Raw genomic sequence first — 21,139 nt, forward strand, 5'->3', positions numbered from 1 at the left:
GCTCATGGTGTTGCCTGATTTTCCTTGCTCTTGTTTGTGACTTTGTTGCTAAGGGCAGACTCTTCCCAGGAGTTTCACAGGGTGAGACACATGAGAGATTCAGGCAGACACAAGTGTTCAAAACTACTGCAGTTTATTAGACACTTGCCAAAATAGAAAACGGAGCAGAACATCACTCACTCAAGCAAAGCCTGATATATTTTATTCTTCTACATATCAGCTATCTGTTATCTCTTTGTATCATGTGTGATCTCCTTGCATACTCTTTGCTTGGGTTTATTACAGCCATCTTCAATATTCTCCTGCCAGATGTGCATATCACCTAGACCTGCATACGCATCCATTGGTTAGAGTAAAGAATTGCATTGCTACTTTTTCTACATGTGACTTATTGCTGTGATTCTGTATATCACAGATGTAATTGTAAAGTGGTAAACATTCATTATGCTACAATCAGAGGTAGACACCTCGGCTTCAGAAAGTAAAAGTCCTGCCACGTATTTGTTCCACCCATGCACTACACCAGCTGAATTTAATTAGCACAACTCTTCAGCGGAGCTAATTAGTGAAATCACCTTGTGTAGTGAATGGCTAGAACAAATACATGGTAGGAGGACTTTTACTTTCTGAATCTGGGGTGTCCACCTCTGGCTACAATCATCTCTTTCATAGTATTGTATTCATAAGTATACAAATACTTTAATAGTATTTGTATGCGGTGAAGACAATTTTGCATCATGAGACTGCTTGGAATAGCTGTTGCTCAGCTATTCCATCTCAATGGCTATAAACTCTTCAAACCTGTTTTTGTCACTCATACCCCTAATGCATTTATTTATGAGAAGGCAGAGGAGAGAGTGAGACCTGGTCCCAGGCAACACACAAACAATGGCTAGAGATATTCCCACATCCAAACCTAACTAGATTCAACTGCCCGAGAGTAGAGCAATATTATAAACTTGGAAAGAATGTGCTTGCGTACAATTCGCAGTGTGCGAGAGCATTCTTCCCAAGTTTATAAACGCACAAAAAAAGGTCAAACAGCAGGCTGACGCTAATGAGAGGCCAGAAAGATCTCAGCTGACAACAGGGCTGCTCACAGATGCATTGTTGTGCGTCCGCAGTCTAGACACACTAACTGCTGCGGGCATCGGTGTCAGTATGGGCCTCAACAGAACGGTAAACACTAACACTGAATTTACCGAATGGATTACATTTATTCATTTAGCAGACGCTTTTATCCAAAGCGACTTACATAGGTTACAGTTCTTTACAATGTTATCCATTTATACAGCTGGATATTTACTGAGGCAATTGTGGGTTAAGTACCTTGCCCAAGGGTACAGCAGCAGTGTCCCAGCGGGGATCGAACCGGCAACCTTTCGGTTATGAGTCCTGCTCCTTAACCACTATGCTACACAGCAGACAGTAACCATCTTTTGTCTGATGCCTGAAGCTGGGGCAAAAGATGGTTGATACTTTGAGGGGGTTACCCCTTGGGAAGACCAGGTTGCTCTGGGGAATTGTGTTCGTTGACCAGTAGGAGGCAGTCTTCCCTCTGGAGCGAGTAAACGAATCATGTGATTAATGCAGTGATGGTGCCACTGTGCTAGAGGAGGTGCAATATCCTTCATTTGGAACATTAAATCAATGACCAGACTAACTGTGGTCTATACAGCATCTCTCTGACCCCATTAAATAAAAACAGTAGTTATTCTTACAATAGTGCTAGTTTAAGTAGTTGCATTGCACTATTGGCATTTAGTAGATGCCCTTATTCAGAGAAAATTACACACAGTAGGTTACAAGTTTATCCATTTATACAGCTGGACATTTCCAGTGGCAATTCTGGATTAAGTATCGTGCCCAAGGGTACAGGAGCAGGGTCCCGGCCCCAGCAAGGAACTGAACCAGCACCCTTTTGGTTATGAGCCCTGCTCCTTAGCACTATACTACACTGCCACACCTGATGCAGTTGTAGTAGTATTGTTATTACTGAGGTTTTTGTTATTATGATTATAGCTAATGTCCACCCTTTGAATATGAGCACTACTCCAGTTTTAGAGATTGTCTCAGAGGTTGTCCATTTGGGAGAGATGCAACTGATTGAGGAAAGTCTTGTTAGCTTCCGACGCATCTCAAGCAAAACACACTGCACACTGAAAGGCTTTAGGGTTGTAGATGCACATGTCTGTTTTCAGTTGAAGTGACAATCCAGACGCTTCAGCATCATTAACCTCCTGCCCTGCTGGGAGAGAGAGTCATTCATCTGGAGTGAATCACCAATTGTTCAATGAAGTTAATCTTATCCTCTCATTAATCACGACACTGAAGGTCTGTCATGTGTACTGACACCAAGGCAATAAATTTCACAAAATGATAGGCAGAATGTTTCACCAGTCCATACAACAATCACAGTATATTAAGGTGGAAAGGAGCTTCATTATTTATGTTAATTTCCTTTCACTGTCAATATTTTAAATCCATATGTTTGTTATATTCCAATTAAGTTCATTTTATATCCAAAGAATGTGTTTGTGCACAACTGCGTAGCCTCTGTGGATGTGTTCTACGTATTTTGGTTTGACTCAATCGAAGCAAAAAAATTTGTGTTAAAATGAATCTGTTTTGATTCTCATTCTCGGTTGCTCTCATAAAATTATTTGAGCAGGTCCCCAATGAACACATGTTCACAACCGCCTCAAGCACAGTACTGAACTGTTTAAATAAATTAAAAAAGAAAAAAAACAAGAACAACAACTTATACAAGAGCCCCCAAAATTCCATTCAACAAGGAGAGATGGAGGCTAGCTATCCATTACTCAACCTGCAGCAAGGCTAAAATCCGATTTTTCATATATGACACATCCTCTTCCACCAGGCAGGCTATATATAAACACAGATACAAAATTCCCTCCATCCTGTGCCAATTTGCAGTAGGTTCTGCATTGCAAAATGCTACATTTGTTTTGTTTGTTGATTGTGAAGTATTTAATACAGTAATAAAGCAAATATACAACATATTTTATGCATGACATGAATGATTATTATGGCATGAATGATTATCACATAATGATCTGTATGATGCTCTGGAGGTGTCATGAGCATCAAGAAAAGGAGCTATTTAATTTTAGACTTTTAGACTAATGAAACAATAACAATAAAAAATACAATAAAAAGTCTCCTCAAAACACAGGACAGATGAAAAAACTGGCCAAAATGTCTCATTCAGCCATGTTCACTTCCTAACAGTAACTAAATAATTTATTTCTAATTATAAACAGTGTTGTCCAAAGACTTTTATTACCACCTAAAACAAAAAAATGCAAGCATTTTCAATATTTATAAAACATATATTCATATCAAAATCCACTGAGCCAATGGTACATTTGTGCAGGCAAATAAAAACATTTTAATAAAATAACAAAAACTTTGCTCTCCCCTGAATTTGCTCGAGTGAAATGATTACCAAAGCTTTTTGCTTTTTCTACCTGTCTCTGTACACGTCAGTTCGCATCCCGTGCTGGGGGTTTTGACAGGAACAGTAGCAGTCAAGATTCCGAGGGCAAAAGGAGGCAGCCAGGCTAAGGAAGCAGGATAGCAGCGGCCCTCGGTCCATGGCAGGGCTGCACCCCTCGCCCCCACCGGGCTCCCTGCCCCAAGTGGGGCTCCCTCACCAGCCGTCCAGACTGCAGCACCACGCCACCGGCCGAGTTCCCCACCGAGTTCCTCAGCTGCCTGATCACCAGCCACAGCAGCAGCAGCAGCAGCAGGAGCAGGACGGCGAACATCCCCAGGTAGATGCTCAGGTCGAAGCCCCAGCTCACTCCCACGGGCAAGGAGGTGGACGCCACCAGGAACCTCCGCGGGGAAGGCATGGGGCGAGACGCGCGGGCAGGGTCAGGTCGGGCGTCCCGGGGGGTCCGGTCCCATCACTCCATTCATCCTCAACCCGGTGAGCACCGCCTGTCACTGCACAAAATTCCCTGTGATGTGCAAGGAGGGTCACGTTCTTCCTTTGGGCCAGCGAGTCCTAACAAGACAGCGGCATTCCTTTGTTCTTTCGGGTGTTTGTGAGGGAGAGGGGCGTTCCTGGTTGGAATCCTGTTTCCAGTCCCTCTCTCCTCCTGCGAGGTACTGAACACAGAGGCTGCCTCCCAATTTATCACAATGTGCACACACGCGCGCACACACCCCCACAGACACACACACACACTCGCATCGCGTCCTCTTATTGGTTACTTATTGGCCTGGTCTTTTTTCCTCACTCACAGACACAGGGACCCTTTGCAAACAACCAGCTGCTTCACAGAAGCAAATTCCATCAGAAAAACAACCCTTCAGAAATATAGCATACTATTTATGAATAATTTGTCTTTGACTCTTTTATCATAAATGATTGAACCCCGTTTTCAGGTTAGACCATTCAGTTGTGCGTTGAGGCAACAGCGCAGTTCTTCCCTTCTACGGTTTTACATTTCACCAACACCCACTCTTTACACAGTATCTCCTGTTTTATTGAGAGAACAGTAAGCCAAAGAAACCCATTAAAAATTCCCCCAAGGCAAACCTCAATATCTCAGAGACGGACAAACCACGATCCCAGCTCATCAGTTTAGGACTTTATCTGTTTAAACAGAGAGACAGAAGCTTTGGTGTTTTGCTCTGGAGTAGACTATGCCCCAGTTTTCTAAAAGATGATTATCTGACATGAAACACGTCAGAGTACATTAGGCTGAATGATAAAATGTTGTGGTTGTCTACTGAATTGGTTCCCAAGCTGTGGCATAAGTTCTCCCTTGGTAGGTCAGATGTCTCCAGGAGGAACTTTGTGTAATCATTTGTGTAATGGCGAGCGTTATTCTGCTCCACGTTCATATTTACACATACGTCAGTAGATTTTTTTTTTCATAATATCCTCTCCTACGCTTCAGGACTTATTGTATCCACATGATTAAACGTATTATAAACCAGTAAGAGCACATACATGTTCCACAGTTTGAATTCTCTGTGCTTAAAGGTGCATTTAAAGTTGCTTTACATTGTTGACATTTTTATAGTCTGCTAGTGTATTGCCATTAAAGTGATGTGTATTGGGAGGGAGGAAGCCCTCAGTAAATAGGAGATTCATTACAAACATTAGAGGAGACCTCTGCTATTGATTTCTCCCATGTTCCATGTGAAAAGACAAAAAAGGCCACCTATTGTGAGAACTACAATGTAAATAAACAAGGCAGCAGTTCCAAATTTGATGTTTCAGAAGTTAGCACACACTATCTTCCATTTCCTACACTCCATATCTTATTAAAATAGATTTTAATAGCTTTGTAGTTTATATTCTGTACATGCTTCTGAACTTCAAGACAAAAGCATTCACATCATGTTTCAAGACTTAAAAACATACACCCTGCTTTATGTTTTTCTCATTTCAGCTTGTGGCACTTTATGAGGGCAAAATTCAGCATTTCTTAATGGCTGGCCTTTGATAGCAGCTTTTTCATAATTATTATGTGACATCATTATGATGACAGCAAAATGACAGCATTATGTCTTAACTAATTGTGTAAGGGTCTAATTTTAGTGTGTTTGTGTGTCCTGTCAATAATATGGAACATCCTTCCATTATATTTGACAGCATTTGGTTTTCCCACCATTATTAATGCCTCTTCCCCAAAAAGAGATGAGGAATATACAGCAGTCATTTCAACACTATTACAAACGTTGTTCTATTTCATGGCTAAGTTGATCCTGCATCCAAAATTTTAACTAGTTAATCAGTTAATTTCAAACCATTTGATTAAACAATTATCACTTGCATCAGATTCCAAAGACTGTGGCATAATGTGTGTGATTTAAATCAGTCCATCATATTTCAGCACTCATAAGCCAGCATCATTCTTTTTTAATACTTTTTTTAATACTGTTATACAAAGAATGTGTTCCTCTTACAGATTCATGTATCACACCACACATTGCATGTATACTGATATACTGCACAAATCTGAAATTTAAAATATGTGACCACCTACTGTTTTTACAACAACTCTGTCACTTAACAGACAGTGCCAGAACCCAGTCATTTCAAATATTAACATTATGATGGATTTACTCTGCATGTCACCTAGCAACTGTAATTTGGATCGTCCATTCCACAAATCCCTCCTAATGGTGTATTAACGTTGACTGACATTTTGAGCACACTCAAGAGTGCACCAGCCTTACATTGGGGAGAGAAAATAATTAACAGTGAGAGCCACTTAAGAGACTGTTGCACAAATGGCTAATTGGAAAATTGATTTTCAGACTATAATTATGAAAATATTGGACTGAATGCAACATTTTAATGTTTGCTTTTTGTCAGCACATGAAGTTTTTTGTTTTGGTTTTTTTTTTTTTTTTTTTTGCTTCATTTAAATACCTTCAAAGAATATAAATTCTAACCAACACTGTGACTTTTCTGATGGCATGATAGTGTCCAGACCAACATGCCCGAAACAGCAGACCAAGTTTGTCCTCTTCACAAGCACTTAAAATTAATAAACTGTTAATACTTACATAAGGGAACTATACTTAATCAGCTTATCAGCTGAAAGAGAAGTGCAACTACCAGGAGGGATTCACGTTTTACTGATTAGCAAGTTATTTGTGTGTGTGTGTGTGTGTTTGTGTGTGTGTGGAACATAAATAAATAAATGAATAAATAATGGTGTGGAAATGGTATATTTTCAGAGATACACCCCCAACCCTGCATCCATCAGTTAAGGTGTCTTGAATGTTGGCGTACCTGCCAAAAGGAATCTATTCACAAACACCAGCCCTGCAAACTCTGTCCTTCACACTCTGCCTTTACCATATGTTTGCTTAATCAATATTCATGTTTGCGTTTGGGGAGCACACAGTGTTTGTGAGATCAGGAGTGTTTTTGGATCTGTGCAAACTGAATTTGGAGAATATCCAAAGCAATTTCTCACACCGAAATAATGAGCCATTCTATTGTTCTCGCATGAGTGCTTTATCTGTGTGATGTACTCTGGCAACGCTCACTGTGTCTCTCTCCTGACCTAAAATAGAGCAACAGTTTAGGAAGACCTGTAAACACATCCTAATAATACAACATTTTCCTCTCTTCACTTCCTGTATGTGTGGGTGTGTTGGTGAAATGGGGTGTGTTGTTTATGACCATTTTTTTGTCTCCTGATTGGATCGCACAATATCGGTCCTCTGGACCCGCTGTTGTTGTCAGACTATGACATACAGACAAATTACTCTGAATGATGAATAAGAAAACACGCGTTTCGTATCACAGCTGTACGCACGCATTTCGAATTACGGCTACGTAATTGAATGCGCCGCTACTGCATATCGCTTTCGTCATCAGCGTGCGATTCTCCATGCTGTAGGAAACAAGCACATTTTATGCCTTTTTCTCATTGAGGGGGTATTGGCTTTAAACAGTAAAATGAGGGAAACACCGTTATCAAACTGTGAACGACAGTTTCTACTAAAGGCTATTGAAGAGAAAAAGGTAACTTAATGTTTGTTTTACTACACGGATTATGCACAATTCTGAATACGAGAACTAATTTAGCTGTCTTGCTAAATAGGATATTTCCCATACAACTGTATAGGGCTAGATAGCTAGCTAACTAGCTAGCTGAAACATTTAGTAACGCGTCGTTAACCAGCTAGCCGGCTGCAGTTCATTACACCAGCTTGTTGACAGTTAGCCAGCCAGCTAGCTAGCTAGCTAGATACATGATTTCTGTGAATAACTAAGTAGTCATAGATGTCACACTTGTGTTTATGGTGGTGTTCCTCAGCGATGACTACCATATTTTAGTACCATAATCTTAGTAGTAAAATTGTGGTTTAGTCTGAGTTTAGCGAGCTAGCTTTTGTCGTTTTGTGTGGGGAAAGTACTATATCCTGCCAACTTTACATAAATAATTCATAGTCATTAACATGTTTCTAGTTTAGTCACTCCATTTTTATCTTGTCCTCACATTTGTTTATAACCATTACATGTGATTGCCCTGTAAACGTGGTCTGCTCATGTTGTTCAATTATAAGGACCACCCTGAACGTAAATGTAGCCCCACGTATGTTTGTGTTGTCCTCTGTGATTGTTTCCTTACAAAGTGGCTGTGTCTGATGTATACATTTTTATCTCAATAGAATCAGACACTCATGGATTGGGCTCATTTGTGGTGGATGTCCTACTCTACTAATCTTATTTGCTTTCTGATGATCCTGTTTTTGTTTTGTGCAGCGGTTGGATGGAAGACAAACATATGACTACAGAAATATTAAGATCGCATTTGGAACAGATTATGGATGCTGCATTGTTGACCTTGGAAAGACGAGGTCAGTGTTGTATTTGTTTTTAATGAGCAGTTATGGTTGCCAACACCATATATTTGGAAAAAAATACCCACCTAATGGCCGTTCTCTCAGCGTGTTGTCAGTTGGATGTGACAAATTATATTTGAGTGGAAATGTATATCATGTTCCATAGTCAGCAGTCATTTGTTTTTGATATCTGAGTCTTTTTGTTAATTCCAGATTCCTCTGATTCAGACACACGTTAAGATTCATTATGAGTGTTGTTGATTTTTCAGGGTTCTGGCGCAAGTGTCTTGTGAACTGGTAGCTCCTAAAGAGAACCGGCCAACAGAGGGCATCATTTTCTTCAACCTGGAGCTCTCCCCAATGGCCTCTCCTGCCTTTGAGCTCGGCCGGTACATTTGCATTCCAACAGCATAACCTTTATCACACACAGTGTCACAAATGTACACTACACATGTATAGTTCATTTTATAAGTCAGTCCTTTGTCAAAACGTTTACACAATTTGCTTCACCATTAGTAATGCATTTATAATTATTATTAGTGATAGCATTGTAACTAGTAATAAATTTGTATGTGATGTAGTGTTTTCATTCATAACCATTTTTTCTTAATGCATGTAAATATGTGCTCCAAATCTTATTTCTATCCAAAAACAACCCACCCAAAATTTGTTGGGTTGGGTGAACTAACCCAACAAATTTGTAAACTTTATCAGTACCAGATTTCTCTGAATCTTTTAAGTGAGTTTATGTTATCTTTGTCTGTATGGTTTTTAGGCAGTCTGAGTTACTTGTGAAGTTAAACAGACTATTGGAAAGATGTCTCCGAAACTCCAAGTGCATCGACACAGAGTCCCTGTGTGTAGTCTCAGGTGAAAAGGTAATTCAGAAGCACAAGACTGTTGCAGTCAAATTTTTCTTGAGTGTCTCATCCCTCCGAACAGAATAATTTAACATGAGGTGTGAAACACTAAGTAATTAATGAATCACTTAACACCTGACGTAAATAACAGCAAAAGCCTCTTAGCGCAATATTGCGTAAATACACCAACTGATGACAGGTGCTCTGTTTACGACACAGTCATTTGACAGTGTTTATTACAGTCTTTAAACTCTCTCCTTTCCCCAGGTGTGGCAGATCAGAGTGGATGTACATGTGCTGAACCACGATGGTAACATCATGGACGCGGCCAGTATAGCGGCCATCACAGCGCTGTGCCACTTCAGAAGGCCTGATGTGGGCATCCAGGGAGAAGAGGTCACTGTGGTGGGTACAAAGCTGGACTTTCGGCTCGAAATTGCCTTAAAGGGCACCTGGTTAGGCCATGTTGAAGTAAAACCTAAGGAAAGTGTTTGGTTGAGCGTACTGCACTGAGCATTCAGAAATCTGACTTGTAAGGCCTACTGCAGTGGTGTTTTGTGTAAATGAAAGGTACACTACTGTTGGTAGTACGCCCTACGGATGTTCTTAATGTTTTTACCATGCTATATATCTCAATTATGTCGTAGTAACTACACACTTGCATTGCAGACCCCTGGTGTGTTGTTTGTGCCCTTTCACGGGGCCCAAAGAACACAGTGAGAGGGAAACGAATGGAGATTTCTATATTTAGATGAGGCTGAATCTCAGGTTACTATAGAAACTGCAGTTTTCACACCAGGAACGGTATGCTGTAGATGTATTCATATGTATCTTTTTTAATTGCATTATGGTATCTTCCACTGTATAAATTTTTGATTAGTTTCTGTGGAACCTTGTTACAGTAGGAGATTTTGGAGCCATCTATAGTGGGTACCATGTATTCAAAACAATAAAAAATGAATTTAAGTACGGGTACCAGAAATTATAAAGCAATACAAAATAATCCATCGACATATGAAAGACAGCATGAAATATTAAAAATCCTCTAGTTGAGTATTTCCAATTCCTTTGCTTGTGTGTTAATGTGAAGTTTGTGATCGTCAATGTGCCCATAACGCTAAAATGAAAAAAAATAAGCTTATACCTCAGAGAATGTTACTGCAGTAGTAATTTTCCTGGATATGTTTATTGCTTGCCATGAACAACTGGTCTAATCTTGTTGCCTAATCCTTTTGTACCACAGAGGATTAATAGTCAATGAACCCCCTGCTGCTTTAGTAGTTTGCTCAGTTGGTAATAACCTAGCCAAGCCAACGAATACAGGTAGACATTTCAAGGCGGTCCTTTTTTCCAGCCAAACCAAAAAAAAACGGAAATAAGTAAGATGCCTCTAAAACCAGAATTCACCTATGATAAGGAAGATTGATTGTTGCATTGTGTTTCCATATTGACCATGTTGCTCATGTGGTTTTGGTGTGGGTGCACATCTTGGTCCGTGAGGCTACTGAATAGATTCCTAACCTCAAGGGATATGAATTTCCAAGCAGTGGCACAGAAATTGAACCAAACTGGGTGTTCATGCAGAAGGGAGAAAGTCGGGTGGTGACATCTAGGGATGAGCAGTAGTTACTGATGATAATGGAGTGTGACTGTTTTTTTTTTTACCCAGTTAAAATTGCCCATTGGTGTGGAAGATATTTATTATGGAATTGCATAAATACAAAGATCAGAATAAATCAGAATCAGAATTACTAAATTAATCTAAGTTAATAAGTCTGTCATTTATGTTTTTTTCTGCTTGTGGGTAGTTGTGCCTTTGGGAAGGTTGCATGTTGAATCCTTAGTGTGACATTGCTGTTGGATGGTTTAAAAGCTGTGCTTTGCCATGTCTGATTTTTGTTTATTCCTTATTTGCAGTATAGCCCAGAAGAACGAGACCCAATACCCCTTAGTATCTATCACATGCCCATATGTGTTAGTTTCTCCTTTTTTCAACAAGGGTAAGTCCTGACTTGGCAAAGTGCAGATACAGATTGTTAAAGATTATATTCTTTGTGCTTATCTGTTTCACTTTAGTAAATCAATAGATCAATAAATAAATAAATCAAGAACTACATGATTTCCCTACATCTTGTTTTTTAAACGCCTTATTTCGTACTTGTTGACTTTTCTAACTGCTTGATCCTGAAAAGGATTAATCCTAGACTCTGTACTTGAAAGTTATGTTGTTGTCATTTAGAAGACGCCAGTGCGAATTACTTAGGTTAAAATTTGATCCATTTGTACAGATGTATTTTTACTAAGGCAGTTGTCGGTCAGGTTCCTTGCCTAAGGGTACAACAGCAGTGGCCCACCAGGGAATTGAACCTGCACCCTTTTGGTTGCAAGCCCTGCTCTTTACTGCTATGTGACACTGCTGAAATTTGAATTGTGTAACAGAAAAGGCATGCTTTCTTTAGCTGATAACCATTGAGGGTAAAGTAAACCTTTAGCACAGTACACGCAAGGCCTAGCTCCTATATAGCTTTTCTTCTCTGAAGGACGTACCTGCTGGTGGACCCCAGTGAACGAGAGGAGCGGGTGATGGACGGCCTGCTGGTCATCGCCATGAACAAACACAGAGAGATCTGCTCCATTCAGTCCAGCGGAGGGATCATGCTCCTGAAAGAGCAGGTGAGAAACTGCCCCATGAATGATCCACAGTCTGCTCACTCTCCCCACAAATCAGAACCCCAGCTATTTTTGGGCAGGACCTCACTGATCTAAGATGAGTATGTGAGGTGGAATAATCTCTCTCCACTGACATATTTTTTTTGACCTCCAAAGACAATGCTTTATTTATTTTCTTCCCTCACTTCATACATTTCTAAGATATGCAGTCCTAACCCATGCAATTTGATGAATTGGAATGCTGCCTGTAAGTGCTGACTGAACAAATGCCCTTCAACCATGAGTGTTTGTTTAGCATGAAATGAATTCTTATTTCTTTGCATTTTCCCAGGTCTTACGGTGCAGCAAGATTGCAAGTGTGAAAGTGTCGGAGATAACAGACCTTATCAACAAAGCTCTGGAAAATGACAGAAAAGTCAGGTGTGTATTGGGTGCTGTTGTCTTACTTGTCTACTCGGGTTACTGCATCATGTTGTGAGATGTTTCTGCTGGAAAAAAACGAGGGATCATGCACTCTTATGTGGTTTTGATACTGAAGATAGATAAGTATCCGTGCCTTTAATTATGCAGTTAAGCTTGAATAATCTCAGTATCATTTTCTCCCCCAAAACTGAAAGGTTTTTCTCACTGTGTTGCAAAGCCTGCTTTGTTAACTCTGAGCTTCTGCTGTCTGAGCAGGAAAGAGGGGGGAAAATATGGCTTTGCGGAATCGATGCCCAAAGAGCGAATCACGGCGCTGAAAACAGATGTTGCTCCGGTAGAGATGACTGACATCGAGAAGAAAGCTGAGGACATCATCAGCGGAACGGAGCCCCCGTCTGACTCGTATCCTTCACTAACGCAGCAGCCGTTTTGTCAAAAGACTCCCAGCTGTTCAAACACTCCTGCATTTGTAGTCGGGGTGCACTTTTTCTTTTCTTTCATTCAGTGTGTACAGTGTTTTGTTTTTTTTATATAAACCTAGGTGTATATTAGCAATACAACTAGGTGTATCCTCTACTGTGGGATCTCTGAAGCAGAAGCGCATTGTTAGAAGGAGCCCCAAAGCAGACAGTGCCTGCTGATGGCAATCTGTAACCGCGCATTCATTTGGTCTGTACCTCCTTAACAAGGCGGGGAGCAGTGTACCCTCACCTGTGGTGCGAGCCCCAGGGACCGGGCAGGTCGGAGAGGGTCTGGGGAACACCTGGGGGCTGGATCAACTGGAGGAGGATGAGGAGGAGCTTGTGGACCAAGCCATGGAGGAAGGGCAGGAGACAGAGGAGAGGGGTCAGAGCCCTGAAAAAGGTAAGTGTGTGTAGTGTTATATTATATATGTATAGTGTTATATATAGTGGTTTTCACTGTACGGACGGGAAGCGTGGGGACATGTTCTGTTGCCACAACTGTTCATACCTTTTGATATTTTCAGGTGAGGTGGTTGTCATCTCTGACAGTGAAGAGGAAGAAGTTGTCATCTTACATCAGGGAGTGCAAGTCAAAGATTCAAAGTGAGTACACCAAACTATGTAGTTCTAAAGAATGAAGGGCTGGACTGTGGTACAAAGTGTACCCATTGTACATTTTCTTTGCTTATTAAATATGAATGCTTTGCATTTCATATTTTTTTCGGTTTGGTTCATTGCTTAAGATGTTCAAACCATGCTTGCACCTTTACAAATCTACAGCCATTGAAGGCCTGCAAACAGTATTGATTCTACTCAGATCCTCTTTGCATGCTTGCCATTGCTTTCATCCATCAATCGTATGTCATCAGGTCACATCATTTTTTCCATTAAACTATTGATGACAGACCAATGTAATTACAGCGTCAGTGTGCAGTGGTTAAAATAGGTTACTTGTGTATTTCACTTATGAAAGTTGTGCATATTTAAAGTCGCATTACACATTGAATGGCATGTACCAACAGATCAGTTGCTCTGTAGCAAGAGGATTCAACATCAGCATGTTTGACCAAAATTTTTCAGCATCCATTGGTTTCTTAATCATACTCTTAAACTGTATGATTGAATTGAATGGCATGTACCAACAGATCAGTTGCTCTGTAGCACGAGGATTCAACATTAGCATGTTTGACCAAAATTTTTCAGCATCCATCTTAATCATACTCTTAAACTGTATTAATTTTTACTTTTATAAAGTGAATATGTTAAGTTACTGAACAGTTTTCAAATGATCCCATTGAATTAATGATTAAATGGAATAATTAACTATAATTTAATTAATAATTAAATTGTCATTTTAAATAAGAGTTGTCTTTGGGTTTGTATTAACTAGTATTATGTATTTTGTTGAACAGTGTACCAGCAAGCAGTTCCCAACAGCAAGGTGCAGGTGCGTCAAAGAAGAAGAAAAAGAAAAAGAAGCCTGCCCAGTGAACCTGTTCCGAAGTGGCAGCAACCAAATACTTCCCACCGGAAACAGTCCCCTACCTTCAACTGCAAGTTTCAGGTCTTCTGACTGAACACCCAAACCCTTCCACTGTGCTTTGATTTTGTCCTTAAAATGTATGTGTTTATATATAGAATGCATTTGGGGTTTTTACTTTGTGGCTGTTCATCATCAAACAGATCTGATTTGATTTAAAGATCAGAGTTTATTTCAGGCAGCTAGCTGTCTTTATTTTGGAATGCACATCCCGCTGTCCCTAAAAGCAGTCATATGAAGCCATTGCATTTACTACACAATACAAGCGAGGAGTCTGGCTTTGAGCATTTTGTGAAGATTTACAGGAATAGCCTTCTCAAGCATGCAAAGTGCTTGAAAGTCATTTTAGTTTTTGCTGTACTTCTTGGGCAGGATGCTAACAGTAGCAAAAGTGTGCAGGAGAAATGCAGCCGAATGTATAAACTGTATATTTAAATGCAGCCATTTAAAGGACATCAGATGGGTAGGTTTAGTGGCCGTTTGGCAAATTGTATTCAGATTAAAATCCAAAACACCTTGAAAAATGTCACAATAAAAAACAGACCCAGTGATCAAGTTTCCAGCTCAGGTCAGTGGAATTTATGACTTAAGGTTTACTCAAACATTTTATGTTCAAGGTCTTATTGACAAGTGATTTCGTGCTATACCTTTATGCAGAAAACCGCATAAAGCATTCCAAAATACCAACAGGCAATAGCCCGTGGATTTTATTTAGGCTATGTTAATTTCATGAATTCCGCAGTTTGTGAATGGGTCATGTGATAATTTGGTTAAAGTAAAATGAAACTCGTAACTCTTTCTAAAAGCCACTATAATTACGCGGTGTGTGGATACTGATACGGCGTTTAACCATTCGTGCGAGGAATGCCGTGTTTGCCGCGCTTACATGCTGACCTCGTCACTTCAGCGGTGGTCAAACAACAGACATGTCGGGGCAGAGCCCATCGTCAACAGTCAAAGCGTCTCAACAGGGATAAGAAAAATGACTCTACAAACGAGTGTTTTCCCAGGCAAATTCCACATGGCGACGAGCTGGCGTCTCTAATAAGTTAGCAACGCGTTTGCTGTTCTGCGTTTTTCAGGTAAAACCGCAATCCGCGCAATATGCCGTTTGTATAAAGAAGCTTGTCCTGGACGGAATATATAGCAGTGGGATACTTTACATAAATTCAATAATGTGTATCTTGTCACCTAGGTTGTGTCCCATTAGTTTCATTTTTAAATAAAACATACTAACAACGGAAGCACTCCATGAGTTGCGGTCAGGGGTGCGACAAAATTGCTATAGGCAATCTTTTTAGGTATGGAAGACTTCTGGCTAATTTTGAGCTCATCAACACGAAAGGCTCAAAAACTAAGCATGTTGTGTATATGTGTAGCTTACAGAGAATATCAAACAAATTCTGATTTGATCAGATTTAATTGTAAAGCATCGTAGTTACAGTTGTCAGAATATTACGTTAATACTACATCTACACCCTTGATTTCCAAATAAATCAAAGTAAATTAAGTCTGCCGACACTCCATGATGTTCCCTTACTAAACATCTAAGGGTACACAAGGCAGTAGCCAGTTGGGAAAAAAACGTGGATCAGGGAGTGAACAGCACCATTAATACAAGATTAAATTCCAGTGGCCCCAATTAAACAAAATTTAAGGTTCATTAAGGGAAAAGACAGTAGCATGGAATTAAAGACAGTGATTATACAAGTTTACAAATGTCAGGTTGCATCAAGCATAAAAAAAACTTAAGATGGTACATTAAAACAATAAAAACACATTTAATAAAATGCTCAGAGAGGGCTTGTCTCTCCACTGTATAAGGGCAATTAATTTATTGAAATACTCTGATGATAGTGTCATTTAAACTGTACAAAATAACTACTGCAAATACTTTATACTGTATAACAAAAAAAAAAAAATCACTTCAAGTGCAGTTTCTCTGGTGGCTCAATGAGGGAAACTTCATGGTACCTGCAGGGAAAAATTATACATCAAAAAGTTACAACACAGTACTCCACATCTGGCTTGGTTTTTTCCCCCACACTGATGAGAAACTAGAACTGCATGGAACAAACCACTTTATCACAACCATTTTAATGACAATCTACCATCAAGGATGTGACCTGATAGAGCAAATGTCGAGTCCTGTCAAGTGAAGGATACGGTGCGGTCCAACTCACTTGGAGCTCTTGTATTTCTCCCTCACAGACTGCTGTGCGTTCCGGCTAGCAGTGATGTGGACCTGATGCAGTTCCACAATGCAGGGCATGAGGTCCTCCAGGGTGTACTTTGTCATCTCAACTAAAGCCTGTGACTAAACAGAGGTAGAGAGTGCTCAGCATGTGAAGCAGAGGAAAGTAAGGAAGTACACCACACAGCTGCACCTCACACGGATTCGCTTCTTACAAGGGGGTCTCAAATTTAGGTGAAAAAAAAAAAACTCAAAATCAGCCTCAGAGGCAAAGTCTTGTGATTTGCTTTGAATCCACACAGCAGCAAACCTGTGCCTCTTCAGAGCTGAGGTGAAGACTGCATGCTATTGCTGTCCAAGGGAAAAAGGCAAGTGTTATAACAAGTATACAAAGCTAAAAAGGAATGAAGGAACAGCTTCTCAGCACATACGTGTGCAACTGAAATGTTTGATTAACCTGTTTCAAATGGCATTGAAACAAAAGATGAGTTCACCATTTCAAACAATTCACACCACAGTTGTGAATGTCTGATTTGTGCTTTAGCAGCATCATGGTAGTAAATATTGGAGTGTTTTGGGCTCAGCAGATGAATGGAACTACAGAAGAAAACATTCACTGTCATTTCCACAACATTTCCAGCTCAGCAGTCTACTCACCACTCAATCTGACTGAAGAAGAATCTTATGCAAAGAGTCTCAAGGATTGGAGCAGCAGACCCAAAGACTGGCCCAAAATAATGGCATGTAGTGCTGCACTTAAAGATTTGGCTGAGAGTACTGCATGCTTGCTAGCAGCAACAGTTTGTGCTAAGATGAGTTTCAGTTACACTTTCTACCCAAGAAAAAAAAATTGGATTGATTTACTTTGAGAAACCCAAAATGAAAAATACACCTTCTATATGTCCAATTGTAAGTCAGTACTGTATAAATATTTAAGCAGCCATTAATGACTGAACAAATATATGGATATTCATCAACATCCACACTCCAGAGCTATTGTAATGGCACTGTCAATACAATTATCACCAGAACATAACCGCAGTAGGCTTTGAAATGCCTTTCAGGGAGTTTTAAAAAAGATGTGTCATGTCTGCAGGAAATGCTGCAATATGTGCCAAATGTTAATAGACGTTATAAGATGTCTGACGTTTACGCCCCCACAATTTCTCCATTATGAAATCAGTGCCTTGAATCATTCCAAACCTGCTTTGGTTGTCTGAGACGGCACCAATTTTAAATGTCTTGCATCTTGTTCTTTCCCTTCACGGTAGAACTCGTCACTAATGCACCCAGTCTCTCTAGCATACTTTAAAACAGAGATCGTAACAGTGAACGAAGGGGACGTACCATCGAACCCCTGGTGATTATGTAGTTTGCCAAAACAAAAGCCGCAGCAGCCGTGTGGGATGGCAGATACTTCAGGAAAGATTCAGAGTCTACCAAACTCAGCTCCCCTAGAAACTAGTGGATGGAAAGACAAAGAAAAAAAATAATTAGTTTTCCAAAAACTGCAACCTGAGAATATGATGCAACATTACAATTTCCATAAATGCAATTTAATTAGACATGAGACTGAATGCAAGCTAAATACTCAACCAGATCACTAAACGATTACCTAGGTGACTATTTGAAAGCATATTGACAAAAAAAGAAAAAAGGAAGAGTCAAACTGTGGGTTGTTTTTCATATCAATAAAGAATCACAGCTGTGTATAATTTGTTGATATAACCTTTGCCTGAAAGTGTGAATTTTTCAAAAAGGATCCATGCTGATCAAAACCCAATGGACCCTGCTGGAAGAACTTACCATCGACAAGCTCTCAACTTTTTGGCTGACTGGCTGATGTAGGAAGTATTGTGTGAGAAACTGGTTGATTGTAGGGGCAGCGAGGTCAAAAGAAAGGACCTTCAGGATGAGGTGTTCCATTCTTAACAACTGTTTCTTCGTGTATGTGTCATCCGTGATATAAACGAACTCTGCCACCTCCGGAGGGTAGATCTCTTCAAATTTACTGAAATTATAAGGGCAAAAATTATTCATATCAAAAAAAAAAAAATTTCTGAAGAATCTCAAAAACCAAGGATTTTAAGTATTCAATACATCATACTGTCAACACTTACGAAGCCAACAACATAGCTGCAGTTCCAACCAACTGCAACTTTCCTCTAAGAACTGACATTACAGACAGGAACCGATCGATGTAGTTTACAGCCAGGTGAAGTGTTTCATTTTGAAGTTTGTACTCCTCCCCAACCTCGACCAACCAGTCGATGAGAATAGTTCGCATGCTGTTTGTGATATCCGGCTGTTTCTTCATGTAGCCAGCTTTTGGCCTGGACTTTAACTGTTGTGGGAGTTGGGGGTGGGTGGGTTCAGGTGCAAGAAAAATAAAGACATTTGTTTTTATTTAATAACATGCAACATCTCAGTATCTCATCACATTTTTTCAAATTAAGCGCAGCTGGTTTCACAGTCAGGGACTTTGTAATTTTCTAAGTCATTAGTGCGATTTTAGGTTCTACCTCAATTATCATTTAAGATGCATATCAACATTTTCCCTTCAATTTTACTTTTCCCCTCCAAAAAACTGTGAAAATCTATGGAACACTTTTTTTTATATAATCTACCAGACATAAGCCAAGTCATTGTGCGTGACACATGCACAGTGTATTAAATGTATTTCCCAACAGTTCTCTTGGTGGGTGCTCATTAATATCCTAACATTTGTTTACACAGTAGTGAGGGTATTAACCACTCCTGGCCTGACCATACTTTAAGTTAAAACCATACAGGCCTATAGCAATCCACTTTGTTATTTGACTCCTTACCTCCAACTCCCTTAAATACTTGTGGATTTCAACAGCATAATCGCTCACTTCGTTAACATTTGCTGGTTTCTCATCAGCCTTGGCGACTGACATGTCCATCAACGCTGGAGAATCTAAACATGAAAAAAGGAAACATAATTTGGGTCTTCATATACTGGGTTTCCATCATGGATTTTTTATTTATAACTCATTAAAATTTTGTCAGCACTACTCCCACTACCTGTTGGAAAATAGGCACTCCCATAAGGGGGGGTTCTATATGAACAGAGTATGGCCTGCAAAATACAGGGAGTGGCTAATGTATCTAAACTCTCACAGCTGAGAGCAATGTTCATTTTTAGTCATTTAGATCCACACAAAGACTTCAAGATAGCAACATTTTAATTTCTCAAGACTTAAGCAATTTAGTTTAATTCACTACTTAGGGTAAAGACAGACGTGTGCTGTACGCAGCTTCAATTTTGACACGTTCGTACTTTAGAAGTGCTCTCAATATATTCCTTACCATAACTGACATCCATGCATACTGGTACGTCAGTACTGGACAGGCGCTGCCTGAGCAGCGACAAAGAGGTAGCACAATGGTTTCCTGACATTAACTTTGCTTTGGTTCCCACTTGCTTCTGTGTACAGGCGCCATCAGGTTCGTCCAGAAATATATGGAAGTCAGGCTGTTTGGTGACCACTTTCTCGGCAAGACTCTTGCCATTGTTTCCATCAGTTTTGCACGACGGTACACGACAGGAAGCAACCTAAGATTTAAAAGTTCCAAACAGTAAGGTTATAAAAATCAAACACGTTAGTTAAGAAGCAGTTGCTAGGTTATGGAGTGTACAATTACAGTTACAAGAAAATAAAGCTAATTGGCTAAGTTATCGTAAGCTACCTAGTCAGTGAAATAGCCGTTAGCTAACATTAGCTGCCATCTAGAATCAAAGAGTGAACAATCAGTCTTGAGTGACACCTGTATAAAGGGACAAGAAGATACTACAACTGCGCAAAACGTCGGACTGGAAAGGGACTGAGGACCTTTAAACAAGTTAGGTTAGCCAATCCTCTACCTAGCTAATTAACGTTACCCTAGCTATTCTGTATAACACATTTAGCTAGCTAAACAGTACGCCGACTCATACAGCTAGCTAGTTAAGGTTAGCAACACAGAATGTGGTTAAGATTATCTTATGAATTTCACTACATAGTTTAGATCAATGAGTAGTAATTGGTAAGCTAACGTTAAAATATGCATTATCACTTAATTCGTTTGCCATCTTGCTACAGTGAATGGCTGAATTGCATTTTTGCTAGGATAGCTAACGATCGTCTCCTTCCAAAGATTCGAGCAACTTAAGCAGCCTTAACTGTCAAACCCCCAGTATTACCTGGCTAGATAAACCCTACAGGTAAAGTCCTAAATCTAGCTTGCTCGGCAAGGCTATTCTATAGCTAACGTTAACTGTGAAGGTTACCAACCTCTTTTGCGTCTTGTTGCGAGAGGGGGTTATGTTGGTCGTTCTGCAGTACCCCCAGCACGGTCCTGTGTGGTGGTTTTGGATCGACATTTCCCCGATTTTCTTGCCTGCTTTTCGCAAACATGACTAGTCTTGAGAACATGTTTTCCTGATTCTGCAAGTCTTTATTCGGATTGTGAGTCGCGCCTCTCCGGTTCATTGACGCCATTTTAGCCAACTAAATATTACCTATTAGGCAGCTAGCAATGTGGATTGTAAAATGAGAAGTCAGAATTTTAAATAAAACAATAAACTAGCTCTCGATTGTGTCAGTTATAAACTGTGACGTTAGTTTGCTAGTTA

General features: G+C 40.0%; 2 protein-coding genes across 3 annotated transcripts; one reads left to right on the forward strand and one right to left on the reverse strand.

The window, feature by feature from the left end:
* Positions 1-7,246: 7,246 nt before the first annotated feature.
* On the forward strand, positions 7,247-15,491 carry exosc9 (exosome component 9). Of its 2 annotated transcripts, none has more exons than XM_036516834.1 (12): positions 7,247-7,525; positions 8,270-8,364; positions 8,619-8,738; positions 9,125-9,227; positions 9,477-9,614; positions 11,127-11,209; positions 11,750-11,882; positions 12,211-12,299; positions 12,558-12,704; positions 13,000-13,166; positions 13,291-13,369; positions 14,179-15,491. In XM_036516834.1, exons 1-12 carry the CDS (start codon positions 7,460-7,462, stop codon positions 14,255-14,257), a joined length of 1,299 nt encoding a protein of 432 aa, XP_036372727.1. In that variant the 5' UTR covers positions 7,247-7,459; the 3' UTR covers positions 14,258-15,491. The 2 variants fall into 2 exon arrangements, with proteins under 2 accessions (XP_036372727.1, XP_036372728.1); XM_036516835.1 differs by having other exon boundaries at positions 13,003-13,166.
* Positions 15,492-15,556: 65 nt separating this feature from the next.
* LOC118769667 (cyclin-A2-like) lies at positions 15,557-21,005 on the reverse strand. The gene is made up of 8 exons (XM_036516885.1): positions 20,799-21,005; positions 19,834-20,080; positions 19,329-19,441; positions 18,621-18,844; positions 18,307-18,511; positions 17,848-17,961; positions 16,490-16,623; positions 15,557-16,280 (listed from the first exon to the last, which is right to left on the reverse strand). The coding sequence occupies exons 1-8, from the start codon at positions 21,003-21,005 to the stop codon at positions 16,229-16,231; spliced, it is 1,296 nt and encodes a 431-aa protein (XP_036372778.1). The 3' UTR covers positions 15,557-16,228.
* Between the last annotated feature and the right edge of the window lie 134 nt (positions 21,006-21,139).

This window comes from Megalops cyprinoides, chromosome 22, assembly GCF_013368585.1.
Source record: "Megalops cyprinoides isolate fMegCyp1 chromosome 22, fMegCyp1.pri, whole genome shotgun sequence".
Lineage (NCBI taxonomy): Eukaryota > Metazoa > Chordata > Actinopteri > Elopiformes > Megalopidae > Megalops > Megalops cyprinoides.